This window comes from Xiphias gladius, chromosome 14 (assembly GCF_016859285.1).
Source record: "Xiphias gladius isolate SHS-SW01 ecotype Sanya breed wild chromosome 14, ASM1685928v1, whole genome shotgun sequence".
Classification (NCBI taxonomy): Eukaryota; Metazoa; Chordata; class Actinopteri; order Istiophoriformes; family Xiphiidae; genus Xiphias; species Xiphias gladius.
This window is the reverse complement of record NC_053413.1, coordinates 8,955,043-8,978,460: the sequence shown is the minus strand read 5'-3', so window position 1 is coordinate 8,978,460 and position 23,418 is coordinate 8,955,043. Positions and strand designations below refer to the sequence as shown.

At 41.9% G+C, this 23,418-nt stretch overlaps 2 protein-coding genes across 3 annotated transcripts; one reads left to right on the top strand and one right to left on the bottom strand.

Moving 5' to 3' along the window:
- Positions 1 to 705: 705 nt before the first annotated feature.
- LOC120798801 (protein zyg-11 homolog) lies at positions 706 to 8,298 on the bottom strand. Of its 2 annotated transcripts, XM_040143451.1 has the most exons (14): positions 8,078 to 8,298; positions 7,400 to 7,565; positions 6,261 to 7,060; positions 5,912 to 6,052; positions 4,284 to 4,460; positions 3,995 to 4,059; positions 3,610 to 3,709; positions 3,299 to 3,349; positions 2,669 to 2,830; positions 2,511 to 2,558; positions 2,012 to 2,212; positions 1,874 to 1,926; positions 1,313 to 1,410; positions 706 to 1,063 (listed from the first exon to the last, which is right to left on the bottom strand). In XM_040143451.1, exons 1-14 carry the CDS (start codon positions 8,078 to 8,080, stop codon positions 930 to 932), a joined length of 2,199 nt encoding a protein of 732 aa, XP_039999385.1. In that variant the 5' UTR covers positions 8,081 to 8,298; the 3' UTR covers positions 706 to 929. The 2 variants fall into 2 exon arrangements, with proteins under 2 accessions (XP_039999385.1, XP_039999386.1); XM_040143452.1 differs by lacking the exon at positions 2,511 to 2,558 and having other exon boundaries at positions 707 to 1,063.
- Positions 8,278 to 20,931, top strand: angptl1b (angiopoietin-like 1b). The gene is made up of 6 exons (XM_040143453.1): positions 8,278 to 8,332; positions 9,972 to 10,132; positions 13,100 to 13,938; positions 15,416 to 15,609; positions 16,696 to 16,966; positions 17,912 to 20,931. The coding sequence occupies exons 3-6, from the start codon at positions 13,137 to 13,139 to the stop codon at positions 18,097 to 18,099; spliced, it is 1,455 nt and encodes a 484-aa protein (XP_039999387.1). The 5' UTR covers positions 8,278 to 8,332; positions 9,972 to 10,132; positions 13,100 to 13,136; the 3' UTR covers positions 18,100 to 20,931.
- Positions 20,932 to 23,418: the final 2,487 nt, after the last annotated feature.

Genomic DNA, 23,418 nt, shown 5'->3' with positions numbered 1-23,418 from the left:
CTATTTATTAGATTCATTTGAATTCCTTCAGGGGATTTGACACTTAAAAGTTGAACATGGTGGTGCAACTCAAATTCTCATGTTTAATTCATGATTGTTACTACTACTTTTCAAAAAGAATTATTAATAGGCCAACTTAGAATAGACTCTGTAGATGCCTACGAGCAGTTCTATCTTCCAGCTGTTACATAAAATATAATGAATTCAGCATCATCTCACTGGGGAGAGAGAGAGTGAGAGCAGGGGGGAGAGGAGAGATACAGTGACTCTTTTCCAAGCATGGCTGCTTTATAGTGAGGCCCTCAATACAGACAGAAAGACTCAGCAGATTCAGGTTGCTTTAGTATCTTGTCACTCATTATGTATGGATCTTGAATCTATACATCTAATGACCTAACATTTTACACAAAAAGATTGTAAGAGATAAACAGCCCCGAAGCTACAGTACTAAAGCACCCTCTAGTGATGGGTTTTGGATCTATGCATGATTCACATCACAAGCTTTGGTCTCCAAATTCAGTTTATTTGGAACACACGTTTAAACCTAGCAGCATTGTGACCTAAGAATAGTGCAAATTAACTAGGACATTAGCTAATCTCTGTAAACATTTTTTTTTAGTTTTCAAAGGATTCAAACATTCTGTCGTTGTATATATACATACATCACCGATATATATATATACATATATATATATATATATATATATATATATATATATATATATATATATATATTCCATAGTTTATCCATTAAATATTAATATTAAGAGGACTGACATGACCTGTCTGTACATCAATACTGTATCTGCTCTATCTGCAATCTTACATCTAGCACATTTTGGGCACAACTCAAATACATTAAATCAAATAAAATATTTTACACTTTTGTCAAGAGGCCCCGGCTGGTTGTTGAAGGCCTTCGAGTGACTCTAGTGTTGCTCTACCATTTGCAAGATGCTCTCTGATAGTCCTTTAATGTCACTGTGCGTGTTGGGATGTGCAACCAAAGCCCTCAGATGTTCAGCCACACCTTCCTTCTCCAGCATGCTGCTGTAATGTGACGCTAGAGGATGGAGGACGAAAAGGAATATGAGAGAGGAATAGGCTGTCAACCCCAACACCACCTGACTATTAATAAACCAGATAGGTCCATTTGAATCAATTTACCATGAAATAAATTGGTAATATTTTGTTGGAAAGTAATTAAAAATAATTAAAGAAAGAATGATCATCAGCTCCTAGAAATCCCCCTACATGCTCCTGATAGTCAAACTTCCCCCGAGATTTCCACAGTACTGTTTGTGTGTCTTACTGTTTTGACTGCACACCAGATGTATGGCCCAGACTGCCCAAAGCTGCACACCCGAGGGCTGTGAAGTCTGAAGCAGAGGGCAAAATGGACGGAACGACCTGAAATGTGGACAACAGCAGTTAGTATGCTAAGATTAGAAAAGAGCAGAAGAGTACATTTAAGTAGTTCTTGACAGTTTTTATTTATTTGTTTTGGGCTTGAAGTACCAACAGTTGATTTTCATTGGCATTAGTGCAATCCAGGGAATGCAAAGTTGGGTGTCACTCCCAGAAAATTATTTTCAGTAGGTTTCAAAATGTTTTCTTGTGATTGTCTGAGCTTTCTCTAGCCCTCGTGGTAGTATTCTGTGTGACAAATCCCTATATGATACCTCGGCAGATATCCAAATGAAAGAATTTAATCAAATTAAACCTGTGTTAAATGTACAGTGTTTCATACCATGCATGCATTATATACATTAAATCAGCAACAACTGGGCAAGTTCTTATGTAAGAGTGTTACAGAAAGAATGTAAGATGTGAAAGCTGTCTTTCTATTCTGTCCAGTTTTCTATTCTCTCACCTGTAAGAGACCATTTCACTCTCCAGTTGGGTCCATGTCATTATGGAGGTATGCTGCAAAGAAAGAGAGACACATTGAAAAGAGCCAAAGGTGAATTTTATTGTCCATTACATGAAAACCAGCATCCAAAACACACACCAGCTGCTTCAGTATGGTAGTGTGGAGCTTCTTGTCCAGGGTCCAGGCCCCTGGTCTGGAGGTGAGCTGCGCCAGAATGCCACCGGCGAAGTAACGGACCCCAACCTCCACCTGGGAGTCCTGCAGGAGGGTGAGGATGTGTTCCAGCAGGCCTTCATCCAACAGGTCCGCCTGCAGCTCCTCCACCTCTGCTATGTTGTTCTGCATAAAGGGAGACAAGTGATAGCAGTGATGACGGCAACAATAATGTTGGGTGTCACTTGGCAGAGAGGTGTTAGATGCAGAAGGGATACAGGAACTGCTTTATGGGAATGGTTGCAAAAAGAAAATACGAATAATTTTATTTTAGTATACATTCTCATGCAGCTATGACATTAAAAATCACATTTTAGTGCAAATAAGCTATAAAAACAAGAACATGCAGTACTGTGGTACACATTGCATATGATCAAATCTACAAAAACAAGTTCACAACTATTAACACCACATATACACCCACCAGGAGGCCAAGAACTTTCTGTTGAATAGAAGGTTCATTGTAGTAGGACTGCAAAAAAGGGACAGCATAAGAGGAAAAATGTTTGTGTGTCTGTGACCCTCCATGTAGGTGCCTTTTCATTATCTGTACATCAGTGTGTTTTTTTTGGGCTCCTCTACCTCCAGAACCTCCTCGTACAGCTCCAGGCCCTGGCACTCAATGAAGTTGCGGGCCGCAGAGGGCATCTCATCCGTCAGGTTCCACAGAGCACTCAGGGCAAACTTTAGAGTGGAGTCCACCACTCCCACCATAGCTTTCTGCTGCACGATAGCCAGCAGCTGCTGTTAGACAGAGCCAAGCAAAAAGACACAGTGAGAGAGACGGAAAAAAGGGAATGATGTCCATTTTTGTATACAGATTTGTAGAAATACGAGAAACATCCTCTGGTGGGGAGGTGTGCAGCATTGAATACAACTTGCATTTGTAAAATTATTTACATATTAACAATTGGCACCAGACATACAATAAATGAATAACTGAAGAGTAGAGAGCAGCTTGATTACATACACAATGAGAGAAAGAGAGAGGTGATTGAATAATGTAGCAACAGTAAACTGAGAAGGACGAGTGCAGGGAGCAATAAGGTGACAGTGACAGTGAGTAATGAGTATATAGAGTGGGTAATGGAAAATACAGCAGGGGAGAAAGACAGACAGAGAGAGAACTAGAAATACACTCATGCATATCTACTCCTAAACTGGGAACGTTGTGTAAGTTTGAAACTAAACACCCTGGACGTGTAAATGTACCTTCATAATAAAGACGTCCTTGCTGAGCTGTGCGGTCTGCTCTGTGGACAACTGCAAATAAAACAAATAGACGAGTGGCTCTTTGAGTTTTATCCAGTTTTCTAAATGTCAGACTGGAATAAACAGTACCTAATCCCACCGGGAAATTGGCCCAATTTAACAGGACTAAGTGAAAGTATACAGCTGGCTGTTGAAAGCAGTTTCACAGAGGCACAGGAGCTGACTGGGGAGCTCTCAACAGGTGGGACTAACAGGTGCTACGCTATTTTCCTGCAGACGACTAATGCACAGTAAGTGAGCAGTGTCTTGACCTTGGCCACCAGAATGGAGATGACAGCCACAGCCATCCTTTGAAGGGTCGGATCTTCGTGGCTGCTCAGCCAGTTAATCACCAGCGTGACTGCCAAATACCTGTACCATGATCACATCGTGGGTATAAGGAACACAGTATTACAAAATATACCAATAATGTGCAGACCAGTTTCAAGAAAATCTGAGTTCAGGTCTGCGCTTTTACATCTGGAAGGACTATTTCTTTTGGCAGTTAGACTTAACGACGAAATATATTTCACCCAGATCACAATCTGCTGGAAAAACATTGTAGTGCCACGCTAGTGGTGCAGTTATTATCTTGGCTACTGCAGGACTGTGGGCTCATACATCATATTATAAGTGAAAGAGTGAAAGAAAACTAACTTGTCAAAAGGGACATCCTGAAGGATGTAGTCACTGCAGAGGGCCAGTAGACAGTTTTTTTGAACCTGGAGAGATGAGATAGTTTGTGCATTGAAGAAATATATTGTCAGAAGGTGGCAGAATGGGAGCAACAGCCGAATGCAGCATTTAAAGCAGCAAATATTAGGTCAAAATCTGATGCGTGACAAGCCAGCTGGGAGCAACCTCTTTGTCACAGTTTGTTACATTTTGCTGTTGTGTAACTGCATGATATCATCATGAAGCTGTAACCGGAGACATAGCCCCGCACCTGCTGGTGGCTGGGGAAGGTCTTCATGGCGTACAACAGCTGGGTGACAGTGGAGGTGAGCAGGCTGACAGGCATGGCCTCTGCCAGGTCCTGAGTGGTCAGGTTGAACGCACACGCAGTGGCCACCAGGTGGACGTGCAGGGACGTGGGGTGGCTCTGCATCCCACTCAGCACCAGCTGCAGGAAACAGGAGGTCCATGTCATAATCACGTGTTGTAGAATTAGTAACCGTTTGTGTTTATCAGTGGGTTGTGAAATTGGAAACTGTGTAGGACAATTCCCAGCTTTGATTTAGTGCGTAACCTCCTACAACTATTCACCAAGCCAGCTGTGGAGTTTCATTGTACTCTTTATCTCTAAGGCTCGACCAGAAACTCCCTCTTTACCTCCCCTCTCTGATCACATCTAAGTACAGTTATTATAATGTCAGATCATTGGACAATTTAACTTTAGGTGTAGGGCATGTTCAAACTGAGCCTGTACAAACTGTTTTAAAAAACAGAACTGGATACAAAGACCACTGACCATCTTTTGAAGATTTTAATTATACTCCAGCTTTCTGAATGGTACATGAATTTTTTTTTGTCTATTACATGAAAACTGTAAATTAATGTTAATTTCTGTGTGTATGCATATGCTTATATATGTTTATTCTTATGTAAAGGTCTCTCTAACTAACTAGTTAAAACTAAAACATGTCATCCTGCATAAAGTAAGTGTTACAGATATTGTGCAACACTAGAGGAAAACATCATTAAAAATCTTATTTCATTCACTATACAATGCAAGTATTAAACTATAATTCCAGATTTTGACAGCCTGTGTCGTAGTATTGTAGTTTTTTCATTCCTATCTGTATGAAAACACTATACTCTGGAAGGTAATTGTTGAGATAACTTGACATCACTAAAAGAAGGTCCTAGGGGACAAGGACCACGATCATATGATCATACAGGTTTTTAACTCTCCCCCAGGTTAACCAAACTTACTTTGTAGAGAATTATGGCAAATGGTTAAATTATAAGGTTTATAGACTGATATCCTGATTCAACTTTGTGTGCACCTGTTGTCTGCTGTCCATGTCTGTTTAGATGATCTGTAACTGTGGCGTTATTTATATAACCTGTTTCTGATCATCTGACAATGTTTCTTGCCCCGTTGGTAATTGTTTTAGCTGTGTTTGCAGTTATCAATGAACTCATTAAAGAAACGATGGTGAAAACCACCAAACACACAGACACAGTTTACAGTCGAAAAAAACTGTAATTACCCTTTAATGATCAGGAATCATGATTTTTTTTTTTGTATGTTTGAATACATGGGCGAGATCAGGGCTGCAAGTAACAATGTGTTCAATTTCAATTTTTTGTCCACGAAGTATCCAAAACCTAAAGATGCTGAATTTGCTGTTAGACATGACAGAGCAGCAAATCCAACCCTTTGAGAAGCTGAAACAAGAGAATGTTTTCTGCTTGAAAACTGACTGAAATTATTTATTAATCATCAAAACAGTTTCAAATTGATTTTCTGTCCGTCACCTAATTGATTCATCAACTTATCGTTCCAGCTCTCGTCAAGATGTTCTATTTGACGAGAATGCAGTCAATGAATGAACCACACCACAATACCTTTAGCAGATCCGGTCGAGGATTGTCAATGTCTGTGGTTAGATTGTAGAGATGGATGAGGGCCTCTCGTATGAAACACTCCCTGTCTCTGTACCTTCTCAGGGCCTCACACACCTGGTTCTCATTAGCCTCTCCGGTTACCTGAGCATAGAGAGCAGATCAGCTGTGTCAGAGAGACAGGAAATGCAGTGGGCATATTAAGAAAATACCTAAGAAGGAGCCTCAAGTCCAATTCAAAAGAGCGTGAGTCACGTTCATGTGTCTACCCATGACATTCACAACGTCCTGACATCTCACAAACCATAGTATGACAACAACTCTGTGCCCGATGCAGGCACTAGATCCTTACTTTTAGGTTTTCCTGTGAAGAAAGGACACCACAGGAGCTAACCCCGGTGGCTAACAGGCCCAAGAAGACTAGCCCACTCCTGGCCTCAACAAACACTCGGACTGCTGCTTCAGTGACTCTCTTCCGCCCAGAGATATCTAGAGAAACAAGAGAAGGGAGAACCTGGGGACTCCCCTCCAGAAGCTGCCGCACTGTCTCATCCCCATCTCTCCCATCCCCATCATCCACAGCAAAGTGGTCCTCTGAAAAGTCCAGATACCTGAGAGTGTGAAGCTGGCTGAGGACAAAGAGCAGCCCGGCCGGTGACATATCCAGCTGCCGAAGCCGGTGGGCAATTAAAGACCTCAGGGTGCTCTTGCACTCAAGGAGTGCTGTGAGCTTTGAGACAGCACTGCAGGAGATATCCAGAGTCTCCAACTGAGGGAGAGTGCAGATATCCTCAAGGGCAGTATCAGTCAGGTCTGTGTTGGCCAAGTTTAACGTCCTCAGGCCCTGCAGAGAGCTGAAGCCAACTCGGACCCCTCCATCCTCCTCCAGCGACTCCCAGTCCAGATGCAGCCCATTGAGGCGCAACCTCTGCAGGCTGGATCTGCACACCAGGTTGGAGGCCAGGCCTGAGACAATGTTAGCCCCAGTGAGGCCCCCAGGGACCCAGGAGGCATCTAGTTCCTGGAGCCGGTGAGAGCAGAGGGCCAGGTGGAAAGCTTCTGCAGACACTGGACAGCAGCGGATGGAGGCTCGGCACAGGCGCAGCTCTTTGCAGTTTCGGAAAATCCCAACAGTTGTGTCATTCAGTATCCCTTGTGGGGAGAAGCAAACAGAATGATGTTTAAGGAAAAAGTAGCATCAGTTTGGCCACATTTATGTTTGTGGAGTAGAATTTTCCCATCATTTCATCCTGGCATAGTACACTGTGAACTCATAATTCATATGATGACAGGGTAAGTTAAGGACGTTGAAATATTCACATTTTATAGAGGTAGTTGTTTGCCTTAAGAATGATCACTAACTGAGGGTGACGGGAAAGTCACATTTGTACCTTTTCTACTTGCCACAGAACTACTGTCACTTTGTTGCTGCAGTTTCGCACAGATGTTGCTACTGATGTTGCTGGAGCCGTTTCCAACCTCCTGACATACCTGTAGTTGCCATCTTATGCAGCAGCTGGTCGGCCATCTCCTGTGGGAAGACTGGGGCCCAGATGAGACTCATGGAGCCGTCTGCTCGCCTGCTGCACAGGGAGTCCAGGCTGTGGCAAACCTGAGTCAAACAGAGGTCGCACAAGGCCTGGGGGCCCTCAGCCTCCTACGTCACATCACCAAGTTATAAGAAGAGTCAAACTACTGGGTAATTACATATTGCAGTGCAGGCATATGCACAAGTGTAGTGGTCTTAAAAGGGTTGGCTCACCCAAATTACTGAAAAAACCATGGTAAAAATATATTTAATTTTTTTTGGGGGTGAAATGACCCTTTAAAAGAACAATAATAATAATAATAATAATAATAATAATAAGACTTATTAGGGTGTTAAACACGTTTGTAAAGCACATATAGGCCGTGGCAGTTGGCTGTCAGGCTTCTTCCTCTGGGCTCAACAGATCCACAGTGACACAAGATCTCTAACGCTACAGGAGTCTAATTTTATCCGCAACAGCCCGTCTAAATCACCTAATCCCGCCGGCCTCTGTGGGGCGGAGTGGACACAGCCAACTGGTCCTTAAGCGCGGCGTATAGGCTGCGTGTTGGTTGCTGACACAAGGCGCACGAAAGAAAAATTTGGCTACATTTTGTGGAAAGGAAAGGGTCAGGACTCACCATGTTTAAAAAGTAAACAGTCGACCGGGAAAAAAAAAAAATCAAAAAAACACGGAACCACGTCGTTTAGCGACGTTTACATCAGGAGGCGTCATTACTGAAATCCATTTCTTCCCTGCAAGTCTAAGAAAAGTTATGAAACGCTCCCGTGTTTTGATTACAGTCGCTGCTGCTGACCGTCGAGTGTCAGCTGTCACGGGCTGACCGCTTCCTATTGGTCAGTCCACGTGACGTCATTGGAGGCTTGATTTGAAGGTATGATAGCTTCTTTAGCTATTTATGCTAATAGTTTTAATCCCTGTTTGTTCGACTTTTGATTCCTATTTATCTATGTATCCATCTGTCTAACTATCTAATATACCTTATTTCACCTCTGGGCTCGTACAGATTAGTGTCTGTATTAATGTACCTGTAACAACCTGTAAAGGTGGAGGGGGTAGTAAACTCGTTTAGCCACAAGGAGGGGCTCACATGGAGAGCTGAATTTGGAAACATTTAATAAGAGACAAATTCATACTTCTTAAATTAAAAAAAAAAATACTATGAGCAGTGACACACTCAGAATTTCCTGGGGCAAAAATAAAAATTGGGCACCTCTTTGCTTTGCTATCATGCACCCTCTGGTGTGTCATTAAGGCCCAGTGGCACAATTTAGGCTTGGAAGTGTCCTGTCAGGACACACACGTTTTCAGAACTCAGGAGACAGAAAAAAAAATAGGTGTCGGGACACCTTGGTTGGATCTGACCCTGAGGTTGGGAGCCATTTTTCCAGACTGCAAGGCTACACAAGAGTTGGGCTTTCTAAACACGCAGAGCAGATCATGTCCAGGCCTGGCTTGAATCCACAGAAAATGTTTTCTTAAGCTTTTATCCACAACAGTTTTATGTACTGTCATTTATTTAAATTGGCCGACCTCCATTACATACAACCGACCACCTAGGAGACACACACTCTCAGTCACATGTAGGCTACACAAACATGTCCTCATACATGTACGGGTCACACGCAAGCACCCACACTTTTTAATGCGCACACATGTGCTCTTTACCATTATGAATCTCCTGCCTCGATTGCTCACAAGCAAAACTGTCCTCCCACATGCTGAAGTATGTCTCCCCACGCAGAGAATCCCCATGCATCAAAGCCTGTGCTTCCTCCTCAATCCAAAACATCTAGCTGAGGGGCGCTCTTTTTGTCTGCAAAGCCCTCCGCATATTGTCCTCATAACAAAATAAACACAGCTGCCAAAAGCTCTTGGACTGCCGCGAGAGACACACACACATACACATTCCATATATGGAGCAAACACAAGAGAAACATCCAAACACTCACATCCAAACAGACCTCCTATTATTTTTTTAAAGCTACTGAATTGCCAGAATCACTCAGTCATTAGATTAGAACTGATAAGAAACTGCTTTGTGGGGAGGAGTAAGTAGACTGTGAAAAATATAGTTTCATGAGCGAAGCTGAAGGATGAGTGTGGGTTTCTTTGTGTGACAGAAAGAAAGAAAGAGCATATGTGTATGTCATCAACTTCTACAAGCCTCACAGACAAATTGCGTGTGTGAGAGAAAAACTAACCTTGTAAACAAGATCTTATGAGAATTAAAAGATGACAACTAGTCTGATTTCACGTCTTCATCTCTCTTGCTGACTCACTCGCAGCCAATCTGATACATCACTTAGTTTTTCATTTATGGTGAAACCTTGTATTAGGAGGAGTCTTTTACTTTCTTCCTAAACCTTATGTGACATCAGAGGAGGGAGGCAGGGCCAAGCCTTCCCTCTGCTCAAACTACAGAGAAAATCACACCGTCAGCCTCCCTCCTTCTGTGTACGGACCACCCTCCACTGTTCTCTCCTAGTGGACAGTGTTTGCTTGTGCCATAGCTGTGTGCGGGCCTTCATTCTCAATGAGCGTAAAGTCAGAGGCAGACTGAGAGTGAGAGGAGGAGAATGGAGAGCATGAACCTACATAGGAACCACAACTGAGACGCCAAGCTGGGTCTTACCTGCATATTCTGGACCACTGACTGAACTGACTGACACAGGCAAGATTTTTCTTTTTTCTTTTTTAGAATCAGGTTATTCATAAAATGAATATGGCATTTGTATGTTTTTTTCTATCCTCTCTGGAAAAAGTATGGAAATTGCTGAAACCTTAGATTTTCCCAGTCATTACTGCAAATAAGAAAATTGGTGTTAACTGGTAAAAGTCAAGATAATTTTGAACAATGAAGTTAGACTGAAATTTTAGATGGGAGCTGAATCCTCTAGACATCCATGGCACTTCATAAAGAACCATGGAATGACTGTGAAGCACTTAAATCAAAAATTTTACTTTGTTAAGTCATTCATATTTGCTTTTAAAATCCATATGTACATGTGGCATAAATCCCATGATAAAATTCAACATGTGCCTTATGCCTTATGTCGTCCTGCTCAGCAGAAAGACCTAATCAGTGTCACCGTCAGAATAACTGGCCAAGCACAAAAGCCACAACAAAGTTAGACTGGAAAAAAGTGGGGCTTTCTAATTGGCAATATATTTATTCTGTATGTTTAAATAAAGTTGGAAAGAAATTAGGTGAAGTAAATGTGGTATTCCCAAGGATTAATTTTTTAGTTTGGTAGTATTCCCTACAGACTTCAGTAATTCGGTGCAACTTCTCACCTAACTTTCCATTAAGAAAATCTTTTAATTGAGGAGGTTACCAGTAAACAGTTAAAGCTCAGTGGTAGCACTTATGTCGGTGGCCTGATTGGCAATGTCCTCGTGTTCCTCTTGGCTGGGAGAACCAGCCACCGCAAAGTTTGACCCGTCTGGTTGCAAGGATTGCATTAATAGAGATGAGGTGGCTGGATCTGGTCAGGTCTGGCTCTGAGTGAGGAGAGGAGAGGAGAAAATACCCTTTTAATAAGTCAACAAAAAAATGGCTGCTGTGGCTAACTTGATGAAGACCAGCAGGGTGTGAACGACAGAGAGAAATCTGGGGGTAATAAGTGCAGATGAGATTCACAGCCCTGGCTGAGGAGCCTCTGTGTAAACACTGTCACTCCTGTCAGGCTGGGGCCTGTGAGATTCATATTGTGGGGTTGGAGACGTGCAGACGGGCCAATTGCTGAGACTGAGCTATTGAAGAGGATGACCTGTGATTATGCAAAGACAGGAAAAAGTATTCTCTGGGTAATAATAACTGACTGACAGTGCCAAGGTGTCCCTGAGCTCTGATACATGGCCCGTTTTACTTAAAGTGGCTTTTCCTTTGCCCCCAGATGGTTTATAACCTGTGACAAAACAAACTGCAACTTTTTCCAATTATTAAAGCTAAAATACAGGCTGTGGGGCAGTTTTAAAAATCTTCTGCTGCAACAATATAGTTATTAAAAATTAATGTTGGCTCATTAAAGTGCACAAAAAATGGTATTATATGTTTCCCCTGAGGCAAGAATGTTTTTTTCCTATGACAATGATAAAAGGGTACCATTCTGCTACAGCAGCAGTTTGAGCTTAGGTAATGTTCTGGGATCTGTCCCATTAACTGTGGTCAAGACTCTTCGGTGCAACTAAACATCAAGAGGAGACCACAGAAATGATTCAAAGCCCCTGCTGTCTCTGTCTTGGACCCATTTAATTCTGTTTCTTTGGCAACTGTTAAAATCCTCAGCGGATTTGTTTTTGATGAGCTCCGATATGAAGTAGGTCATAATGTGTGTCTGTCAGAAATGTTTGATGAAGGTTACTTAACCTCCTTGGCCATATCCACCAGACTGCCTTCTGGTTGGATTTGGCACAACTGCCAAAATCAGCCTGCAGTTGGCTCACCAGTAGCCCCACTTCCAGAGCCAAGCCTCGCTATTGAATATGGAAGGAGGGATCTTTCACTTAGCATGCATTTTTGAACGTCACCCACCCCTTCTCCATTCGTTGTGCTGTCAAAACCAATAAAATCAAAACACAAGCTTTCCTTCCAAAAATAGACTCCAGAAAACATTACTCATAAAGCAGGGATTCCTGCTCCCCCTGCTGCTCCTCAGACACATCAATTTCTTCTATCCCTCACCAAATTCAAATTTATCTGTTTGTACCTGTCAGGCAGACATGGTGAAAGTTAAAATGAGTTAGTGAGGCCCGGTGTTAACCACCTGCCAACTTCTACCATTTTGCTCATTACTGATAGTTCTACACTTCAAGAATCAGTCAAATGCTTGCAATGGATGCTATCCCATTAAAGTGATATGTTCAATGTCTTCCATGGCCAGATGAACTCCATTTTCTACCAAATATGTTCATTTTCAGTCAAATCTTTTGTCAGACTCTGACAAAAGATGGAAGGTCTGAGCAGGGAGATCTACAGAAATATGAAAAACAGATCGTAGCACTTGCACACATACATACACTTGACACAGATGTGGTTAGGGCCTTAATTAAATACAACCCATAAGGGAATGTATACAAAATATGAGTTACGATAAAAGATTTGTGGTGGGTAGGTGGCACCTTGTGGTAGCAAAAAAGGAAACAAATACTTGGACCAAATTAAAGAATAAGTTTGGTGATATTCTATGTTTCTCTCATGTCAACAAATAAAATGGAAATACCAAAACCAACAATGATCTGATCCTAGTAACAAGTATTGTGAGTGTAGCCAAAGCATGATATAGCATGATCCTCTCTACCAAAGAGCTCCACTGTGGTCCAAAAACTACTACGAATACAAATATAGTGAGCCAGTGTATGTTGCACTAGGTGACATTTCACTCTGGACGAATGTGGTGGACCGCTGCCCCACTGACTATCATGAGCTATTTTAAAGATTCATACACTCAGTAGGAAACAATGGACATGGGGCTGAACGCCAGAGAAGGTGAGGGGAAGTTGGAAAGTAGTAGTTGACAGATGAACTACTACCCTTTTATCATTTTATATGTGATTTGCCGACAATAACTGTAATGTAGCATAACACCGACCTTATCCGTTAAATAAAATGGTCTCAATTTTTCTTGCCTTTTTATAGACCTGCAGCTTGTTTGGTGATAAAGAGAGGAAGAACCATGGGTCCTGGAACATGGAGTCTATTTATTCTGTTTGGTTTGGCCCTCTGGAGCAACAGCCAGGCCCTGACCAAGAAACCTATCCTCTCCCGGATACGAAGGGCTCCGGAGGCCAATGGCGAAAACAAGAAGTGCTCTTACACCTTCCTGGTCCCTGAACAGAAGATAACAGGCCCTATCTGTGCTGCCCGGGGTTATTCAACTGACAAGGACAGAGTGACGCGCCTGGATGTGGCTGCAGTGCGTGACCTTCTGTCAAAGCAGCGTCGGGAGATGGAGACTTTGAAACTGGTGGTGGATGTGGACGGCAACTTGGTAAATGAGATGAAGCTATTGAGGAAAGAGAGCAGGAACATGAACTCTAGGGTAACCCAGCTCTACATGCAGCTGCTGCATGAGATCATCAGGAAGAGGGACAACTCACTGGAGCTGGCGCAGCTGGAGACACGCATCCTTAATGCCACGACTGAGTCACTACGTCTGGCCTCAAGGTACAGGGAACTGGAGGCCAAATACTCAGCCCTGTCTGCAGTGGTGAACAATCAGTCAGTTCTGATTGGAGCACTGGAAGAGCATTGTATGCAGGTGTACAGCCGCAGGCATGAACACCCACCTTTGGGACCTCCGCTGGTGCAGGTGGTGCCTGAGAACATTCCTGTCAATGTGCCACGTTTCACCAATGAGATCCAGAGGGACAACACCCGAGGGTTTGCCCGGGAAAGGGGCTCTCGCTCTGGGCCATCACCCACAAGTGGTACCCTGGAAGTCCAGAACCCCCCTGAGAGAAACTTCAGTGCTGAAGGTGAGTGAATGAGTTAGCGAGTAATTCATCAATCCATCCATCTGTTCATTGATTTTCATTCATTTATTCCTTGATTTTGTCACGGAAATCCAAAACAGTCATGGTAAAATGTAGAGCAGGCAAGACTTTGCAGGCCAACCACAACAGAATAATAATCTCTGACTTTGAATACAGCTGCAGGTGGGCCAGTGGCCTCATTTCAAAGGTTAAAGATCTGAACATTCAGCTGGAACTCTGCTCCCCCTCAGCAGAGAGAACGCAAACCAGGATGGAAATAAAAATGTTGTAACGTCTGAATTGAGACAGGGGACTTAAAGCAAAGTAAAGAAAGACCGAACTGGTGCGATTTTGCTCATCAACAGAAATTCCTGACACATTTAGATTGCCCTTGCCCAAGAATAATAAAGTGTGTAGGATTTCAGTGCAGCTGTGTATGAAAATGATACTTTCCAGGATGGTTCCATCGCATGTAAGATCTAGACAAAACCCAGGCTGGCGTGATAGGCTCCTGCAAAGCACAAAGTAGACTCACTTCTGGTATACTTCATAAAGTGAATGGAGTGTACCTTTACATTTTTATATTATTAGCTGGGACAGGGTTACTCGCCCTTTAAATAAACTCAGTGATACATGTGTTTGTAATTAAAACTCATCTAATGAGAACTACCTTGAAAAAGGGCAGACTCTTACCACTTAAACACAGGGTTAACAAGATATCAATTTTGTTTTTTTGACCCTAAAATATAGGCAGGTAATTTCTTATTAAAGTGACTTAATTAACCCCATTCTGGCATGCTGTTCAGGGAGGACATAGTAAAGAAGTGTATCTTTGTGGACCTAGGTAAATGTGTTTTTTATTACTCTGTCTGCTTGTGTGATAATGTTCTTGTTTGCTGGTCTTTCCTACTTATTTAACCAGTCAGAAACTGACTTCACTGTTTTTTCTTCATGTAAACTCATGTTGTTGTCTCGGTCCTCTGGCACCAAAAGTGGCTAAATCTGCCCCACAAAACCAAAACATAGTCACTACATACTGTATTTGCTCAAGCTTGACTTAAAAACCAAATCTGACTATCTGACATCTGTTTTACCGTGAGAAATTTGTTTACAAAACAACATGTAAAGTTTTCAGGAACAACAAAACAGAGGTAAAAACCAAACAACAGTGAGTGCATCCTAGCTAGTTGAGGCTAGCCTTAGCTAAAGCTAACTTACCTTTAACTTTACCTTAACTCATTTAAATAATTTAATCTACCTTTTTTGGGCATGTTTCCTGAAATTACAAATTCAATTTTGATGCTTTTAATAATTTCTTATACTACATATATTGGACGGTAAATAAATAGTGAAAAAAACAGTCTTGCTAACTAGCCTAGCTTAGCTACCTTTTAGATTGTCCAAACATGGAGTACAGTAATCTGGTTTTATTCGACAGTGACTACCACCTGCCTCTCTCTCTTATTGTTCCTTCTTTCAGGCTCGTTCAGAGACTGTCTGGATGCGCAGGAAGCCGGCCACAGCACCAGTGGCATGTACCTGATCAGACCAGACGAAGCAGAGAGGCCAGTGCAGGCTTGGTGTGAACAGGATATAGACAACGGGGGCTGGATTGTTATCCAGAGCAGGAGAGATGGATCTGTTAACTTCTTTAGGAACTGGGATAGCTACAAGGTGATGACAATGACACGTCTCCTGCCCTGTCTGTCTCCTTTTTCTCTCTCCTCTCCTGGGCCAACCTCTGAATACTTTGCTTGTCCAGAGACAACAGTGGTGCTGTTATATGACCCATTTAAAGGAACTATCTGGGGTCTTTGGGACTATATCGTAAGCCGGTATCCTTGTTTTTTAGCTTACTGTAAAATATAATGCCCTGTCAGCAGCACTATTCAGCCGAAGTCAATTGGTTTGAGATTCCCATTATGAAACATTAGATGGCCCGCTAGGAAGGTATGTTCCACTGCTCAATCTGCAGGCGTTTCTTTCCGAAACCACTACTACTATGGTGCCTTCCTAGATGGATGGCTGGTTGGCTTACTGCACCACTCCATACAGAGTCCTCTCATCAAAGCTCTGTGAGAATGAGATGGAATATATCGTTGCTGGCACCCTAAGCAATCCAGTGTTCCATTCAGCCCGGCCAGGCTTGTGCATATGTAACTGGAAGCTAAATTGCCCTCTTCAACAGTGATTTGCCTCTGAGCTCTCCCACAAAGCCACTACATGTACACACACAGCACTAGAGAGGAGCCCCCAGACTGAAACCGTACATCATTCATCATCTGCTGGCTCACTCAGCTAATCCAAAATCACAAACCTCAACCTCCTCTACCAAGTGAAGTGTTCTGGAGGCACATGGCCAGATGTAGATTGCTCAAGGTCATTTAACACAAGCATTCCAATTTCTCCATTCCAGTTGTGATCCAAGAGATCTGTGGTGTTTGAGCAATGAACCAGCATTCTGCAGATTGATGCTTATTTTCCAGTACAAACTCTACAACATGGCTTTTCTTAGGAATGTCAAAGAAAGGGTGGCATTTTTTGCCACAGCACTTCTTTTCTTTTTAAGTTTTTCTTAACTACAGAACCATGAGCAAAATAAGAAAGTTCTCATTTGTTCTGTTAACAATCCCACAACCTCTTCCAAAGTACCTAAACAATTCTCATGTTTCTAAACTCCCCAGGCTACCACATAACAAACAATGCGAACTATTTTCTGTAATTTTTCTGTAACTTCCTTTTAATCTTCCTTTGACTCAGAGCGGCTTTGGCAACATAGACGGGGAATACTGGCTTGGTCTGGAAGGAATCTACAATTTAGGGAGGCAGCGGGACTACAAGCTACTGGTGGAGCTGGAGGACTGGATGGGCAAAAAGGTCTACGCTCAGTACAACAGCTTCCACCTGGAGCCAGAGAGCGAGGGCTACCGCCTGCGTCTAGGCATCTACATGGGAAACGCCGGTGACTCCCTTAGCAGCCACAATGGCAAACAGTTCACTACTCTGGATCGAGACAAGGATGCCTTCTCAGGTAGATGAACATGATGTCCCTTTGTGTTCTTGTAGCATATAGTCTCCTTTGAAGTGTGCCATGATATTTTTTTTAAAATTTCAAGCCGCTCTTTTAATATTGGGACCTTGGAATTATAAGGTTCTATCTGAGATCATAGTGGTTTTGAGATATTAAGCTCTAAAGTGTTCACAACCTATATAGCAAAAGTGACATACAATGATGTTCTTCTTTACTGAAAAATCAGACACCCTCAAGGTATTCTAATTTAAAAAAAATAAAGATTCTATCACATCTATCTCTCTGAGCGATGCGTGTTTGACCCCAGTTGCTCAGTCCCGTGTTGCCTGGAATCCCACAGTCATGTATGGAGCAATTCACTCGCATCCTATTGAAAATAAATAGTGTAAGTGAACAATTACCATGACATCACCTTCACTGCTTTTTCGTTGATTGCTGTGAGATTCTCATAACTCACCAGCTAGCCAGTAGCTTGTTTATTAGCAAATATTGTGTAAATAAGAAACCTACCATTTGTGGGTTCCAAGAAAAGCGGGCCTGAGAACAAATGCGAAAAAAGCCAGGTGTTGTTAGCTGAAAGATGTTCACTTTATGCAAATGATGGCAAAATTTCCCTGGTGACACTATACTGATTTGCCGTAAAAACTGATGTCAAAAAAGGGATGCAGTGGTGGGTCAGGAACTTTAGTCTCCAACTGCAAGAAAAATTTTTGGTGAGCTTTGACAAGCTCACAGCAACAAGCGAGAAGTGGCAGGGGCAATGACTCACCATTTGCCACGAAAAGCAAAACAAAGGCATTGATTTTCTTGAAAATTTCTGTCAATATATTGTCAAGTAATGTTTTCTGAAGACAACATCAAACGTGTTTCTTTGAATCATTCCCTCTGTGAAGAACACTCTTCCTCATAGAGCTAATCATCCCCCTATCTCTTCCCCCACAACAGGTAACTGTGCCCATTTCCATAAAGGAGGCTGGTGGTACAACGCTTGTGGCCAAGCCAATCTCAACGGTGTCTGGTACACCGGAGGCGTCTACCGTAGCAAGTTCCAAGATGGGATCTTCTGGGCCGACTACGGTGGAGGCTTCTACTCCATGAAATCTGTCCGCATGATGATCAGGCCCATAGACTGAGGAGATACTGTAAGCCAGGCTGGTCCACGGGCAGCTACGGAGGCCAGGGCACACTTGAACCTCATTCTAAATCTTGACAATATATGTCATCAGCAACTGGTTGTCCCTAGATAAAAGAACCGCACCAATGGAGATTACCAACCATCAGTAGTGACTTGAATTGCCTCCTGTAACAGAAATAGACTGTTTGACAATTGTTCTCTTTATATACAATAGATGCACACGTAGAAGGATTTTAGGGACATGACTATTTATAGTAAGCCAAACAGCTCTGTTAACCACCAAATAAATATGATGGTGAAGGGAAATTAAAAATAACTGCCAACATTTCGCAGTTAAATAATGCAAGCTGTCTATCTGAGTTAGAAACCAGTGTTTGGCTCATTACTAGGTCACCCCATGGAAAGGACCCGCCACATCCTCACAGAACTTCATTAGTATTGATTTCATTCATAAGCTTTAGCGTCACAGGATCTAAATGCATCTCTTCCTACCTCGCCAAGATAAACATCTGGGGGAAACACTCGTACATGGTATTTACCTTGTGTTATATTTTCTGGGAGCTGGAAAATTCATTTTGTTAATACCTATATAGATTTATTTAGACTCTATCCACTTCCAGTTCTAAAAAATACGAACACCTTAAGGAGCTGGAGAAAAGAAAGTGGTTTACATATATGTTTTATGTTCATTTGATTACATAGAAAAAGTACTGATTTTTTTCTCCCTACACTTAAAATGGCCTTTATACTGTATGTTAAACTACTTTGTCCAAGTGCAGACCAGAAACTATAATTTATGTGTACATTTAACTTATCAAAACAGTGAAAAGGGCCAGGTATCCTGAGGAAAAAGTGAATGATCCCACAGAAAAAGAGAACTAATTTCCTCCACTGTGTAAACGACAATCATTTTTCAAGTGTGCTTGCACGTATGGAAATTGCTGTTAGCTGTTATATGTTTTTCTTGTTTGGCTACTGATTAAATTTCAGTATGACTCTGGGAAAAATAAGCATTGTTGAGAAAAAAAGGTGGAGTTACGTTTTGTTTTGAGTGGTTTTCGAGCTTTAAAAAATATGCCGACCAAGCGTCCTGAGAATTATAGGCATTGGGACAGACAACGAGAAACACATTGCATTAAAGCCAGACAGGAAGGAGAAAGAAAAAGAAGGGAGAGGGGAGAGGAGGGGAGGGAGGGAATGAACTGGGATGGAATCAGTCCAAATTTCCAAGAGGACCCCCCCCCCTTTTAAATACAGAGAAATGTACATTCTTTCCACACAAAAGCGCTCAAACTGTATGTTTTTCTTAAGAATATCTTTCATTGACAAAGTCATGGGTTCCTGCACTCTGTAATCACCAGTATGGAAGGAAAGCGTTATCCTTTTGGGGAACCCATCCCAGAGAGGGGAGCTGGGGGGTTTGAACTGGTGGGTCTGCTTTGAACAGCGGCAGTGCATCCACAACACACATGAAAGCCAAACAGCCTTTGGTCTCAGAGTTGAAAATAGACTATCAAATTGTGCTGTTTTTTTATGACCACAGTGGCCTTCACACCCATCTCTTTAACACAACTTTTATAAAACAACGAAACACAAAGCGGGGAGACCAATCAAACCCGGCTGGACAAGGACACATGTGTTTGACCATGGAAATAAACAGCATCTAATAAAAATGGCATTGCAATTGTAATATTAAACAGCAATAAAAGCTGAAACATGAGTCACAATACTTGGAAGAACAATATTTCACAACTAACAGTCAATAAATGGAGAACATTAAGGGTCACTTCAGGGGACACTCTGGAATTACAAAGAGCTCATTTTATGTGCTGATTTATGCTGTTACCCAAGTCATAATTAGCACATGATTATTTAGTTTCTAGTCTTTGTTAAGATTACATGCACATTCCAGTGTTATCCTGTGGATGTGAGTCATGACAATAAATTGTTGTTGTTTCCCATAGTTGTTTCCAACAGAGACCCTAAGTCTTTATGGAAGACGGTGCTAAAGAAGTTTCCCCACTGAAATTCTGAGGCATGTTTGCATTTAATCATTAATCGGTAATCAAACAGTTTTTTTAAATGTGCCTGGCTGTGTGTTTTGTGTTGGCATAAAAAGTCATGAGGAGAGAGATGAATACATTGGAAAGACATTGCTTTTGTTTAAAGTTGTAACACATTTCTGTGGTTGACTGGGTGAGTTCAAATTTGACTCACAACCCGAACTATGTGACTCTTTTTCATTGTTTTCTATTTGTTTTCTGTCCAAACAAAGCACGATGAATACTTTTATATAAAATTTCTCACATCATAACCATCAAACTTCTGTTTCCTGACGCTAAAGCTTTCATTAATGGAGCTTGAAATACAGAAGTTTGACGTTTTGGGAAATATGCTAATTAATTTTTTTTTAATTTTTTGAAAATAAAGTTAAAGTTAAATGAGAAAATCAATACCACTCTCTGTGTATGGTAAATATAAAGCTACATTAGTGTAGCATATAAAATGAAAGCCTTATCTATGCTCATAGGCTTGCACTAGGAGTGGATTTGTACTTAAAGGGATTTTGTGAAAGGTGCTTATTTTCTTTCTTGCCTAGAATAAAATCAGATGATTGATACCCCTCTTATGTCTATGTGGTATACATGAAGGTACAGCCAGCAGGTGGTTAGTTCACATTACCCACAACTTGTCATTTTTACACTTTGGTTTTGGACAGAATTAGTGAGCGTCAGAGATAATGTTTGGTTGACTTTTTAAAACTTTGGACAGAGCAAGCTGTGTCCCTCTTCTCCCAGTCTTTATGCTAAAGTATGCTAACTGCCCGCTGGCTCTGGCTTCATATTTAGCATACATGAGAGCGGTATTGATTTCATCTCAATCTAGGCAAGAAAACAAATAAGCACGTTTTTCAAAAGGAAAATATTGGATATTTCCATAAGTACATAAAGTGAAAGTACAATGTAAGTGCACATACCACAGTACATAGCTGACATAAGCCCACAGCAGCCATTTAGTTAGGGTGTACAGAAGAAAAGGTCAAGTGCAAACGCTCTCTTCTGTGATATTTATGTAACACCTTACCATCTGAGTACACATGTTCTTTAAATCTGACACTGTTTTGTGCATCCATACAGTCTGGATAGTGTGTTCTCTTCTGTTGGCCACTGAGCAGCTCTACTGGAGCAGTTCAGGAGTAAAGTACATCTTTCACAGACACCTTTTGATGAATATGATGTGAGCATTGGTTTAATTTCAGCACACATTTTCCCAGCTGGGTCCAGGGATAAGAACCATGATTATAATGGGTCTCCATGTCACAAATCTGCCTCTCAAACGTTGGTGCTAACCACCCCACAGACTGGCAGTGTGGGATGCTCGGTCAGCACTGGAGCTATAACTGAAGTCCTCCAATAACTCTGAAGCCAATAACTCTCCACCACACACTGAACCCTCACATTTTCAACAGACTCGTGGAGTTATGGAAATGCAAGATTACACCACAAAAACCAAACTCCTGTGCAGTCAGACATTGGAACAGTGAGGGTGACATCCTTGGCTCTGGTGAGGGGACCACACTCAGGCCTGTACCACCTTGAATACCTGGCCGGCAGACTGAGGATGGCCGAGCGCTGCTGCCGTGTGGTCCTCTGGAGGTTTTGGAGGTGAAAGCCCTCTTTGTCACTGAGTGAAGCTTCGCTGTCTTCGAATTTCACCACCAAAATGGCACCGGGTTCGGGAGATTTCTGGAAGAAGCAGGCTCCACAGTTCATAGCTATTTGCTAAAAGACATCTGCTGTTGGGGAAATGTCCGTGAGAGTGACTCATTAGGCTGCCAAAATTCAGTTAGTGTCAACCAGCAAATCAGCAGACAGGATGTGGAGCTGTTTTCTTTGATGATAAGCACCATAACTAATTCTTGCCCTGACTGGTACAGTTAAACAACCCCATTAATTCTGTTCCTAATTGCCCTTTTGATTTAAAGCTTAACAGACACTTGTTTAAGATGGATGGTCATTTGGGGGGATCTGGGGAGGCTCACTGAGCTGCAGATAGCTGAAGTTTTCAAACTTCCTTATTAGTCTAAAACAAACAGAAGAATGATATTTGATTTAGCTGTGAGGCACACAAGCGAGGGCTGAGGTTTTTAAAATGAGATTTATTTAAATTAGGTTTTTTTTTTACCCTAACAAGTCAATCAAAGCACAGATCACAACCCAGAGATTATAAACAAAGGAACATTTGAGCCGTGACAAGTGGGCTCCTCGAGTTTCAGTTGCTTATTAACGGACATTTAGTATGTTAAATACATCGATTAGTCACCAAATATGCAGATGGTTTTCATTGTTCATGTGGTTGGCATAAAATCCATGTGTATTCTAGACCCCAAACCTTGAAACCCCTTACATGATCAAATGAAACTCCTTTGTAAAGAAGTACAGTATGACCTCAAAACACTGAGGAGTCTGCATTAGTCACTGAACTGGAGGACCCACTAATAGTCTACAGTATCACTGTTAACTCTATGTGTTCTGGCTATATGATTCCACTTATGGTGATGAATGGCATGAGTCACAGAAGTCTGTTTAAGGCTTCATGACCACCTGGGGAGAGAGAGAGAGCCGAAGGAGCGATTGCCCTTGTTTTTACCCCATAGTTAAAACAGTGAAAACAAAAGGGCCTCCCAGTCTAAACCTGCTCAAGGTAGACATGAGCCACAGAGCCACAGGGGACAACAGAAGGAACCACAGAAATGTTTCACATCCAGTCCAGTGGAGAGGGGGGAAAAAGCAGTAATTCTGGTCTTGTCTTTTAGCTATTGACAATAAATTCTACATATAAGTTTTAAAAAGTAAAAAATTGTTTGCAGCGTTAGGTTTTATCAATTTGCTTGAAGAGAACACACATTCAATAGAACGAACGGTTGAAAATAACAGCACTAAAGAGTGATACAAATAGAAGAACCTAGCAAATCTTTGCATACATTAAAACAAAAAAGATTTTTACAGAAAGATATTCAGGACTTGATGTCTCAAGCTAGACTGAGCTCAGACCAAGGGATAGACAAATAAAATTAAAGTCCTGCTACAGCCAAACCTGAATGTGCTTTAGTGTGATTAGTAACATTTTTCCACCAGTTCTGAATTCAATTGGTAACTCTACCACTACATTTCGATGATAGAACAGGAAGTTTAGTGTCTTCATTTAGCAGTGGTTCACATTTAAGGCGCTGTATTCCTAAGTGGCAGCAGATGTGAGTGACTCACGAATGGAGCAGGAATTTCAGTGGTTAAAATGGGATCAGACACTTTTTTTT

What these genes read in the sequence shown, in the direction of transcription:
- LOC120798801 (XM_040143451.1), bottom strand. An exon ending in CTTCACAGGAAAACCTAAAA is followed by an intron (nt 6,053 to 6,260) that starts GTAAGGATCTAG and finishes CTCTATGCTCAG; the next exon opens with GTAACCGGAGAGGCTAATGA. An exon ending in CCTTCCCCAGCCACCAGCAG is followed by an intron (nt 4,060 to 4,283) that starts GTGCGGGGCTAT and finishes TCATCTCTCCAG; the next exon opens with GTTCAAAAAAACTGTCTACT.
- angptl1b (XM_040143453.1), top strand. Translation starts at nt 13,137, where the DNA reads ATGGGTCCTGGAACATGGAGTCTATTTATTCTGTTTGGTTTGGCCCTC. An exon ending in GAGAAACTTCAGTGCTGAAG is followed by an intron (nt 13,939 to 15,415) that starts GTGAGTGAATGA and finishes TCCTTCTTTCAG; the next exon opens with GCTCGTTCAGAGACTGTCTG. An exon ending in AGACAAGGATGCCTTCTCAG is followed by an intron (nt 16,967 to 17,911) that starts GTAGATGAACAT and finishes CCCCCACAACAG; the next exon opens with GTAACTGTGCCCATTTCCAT.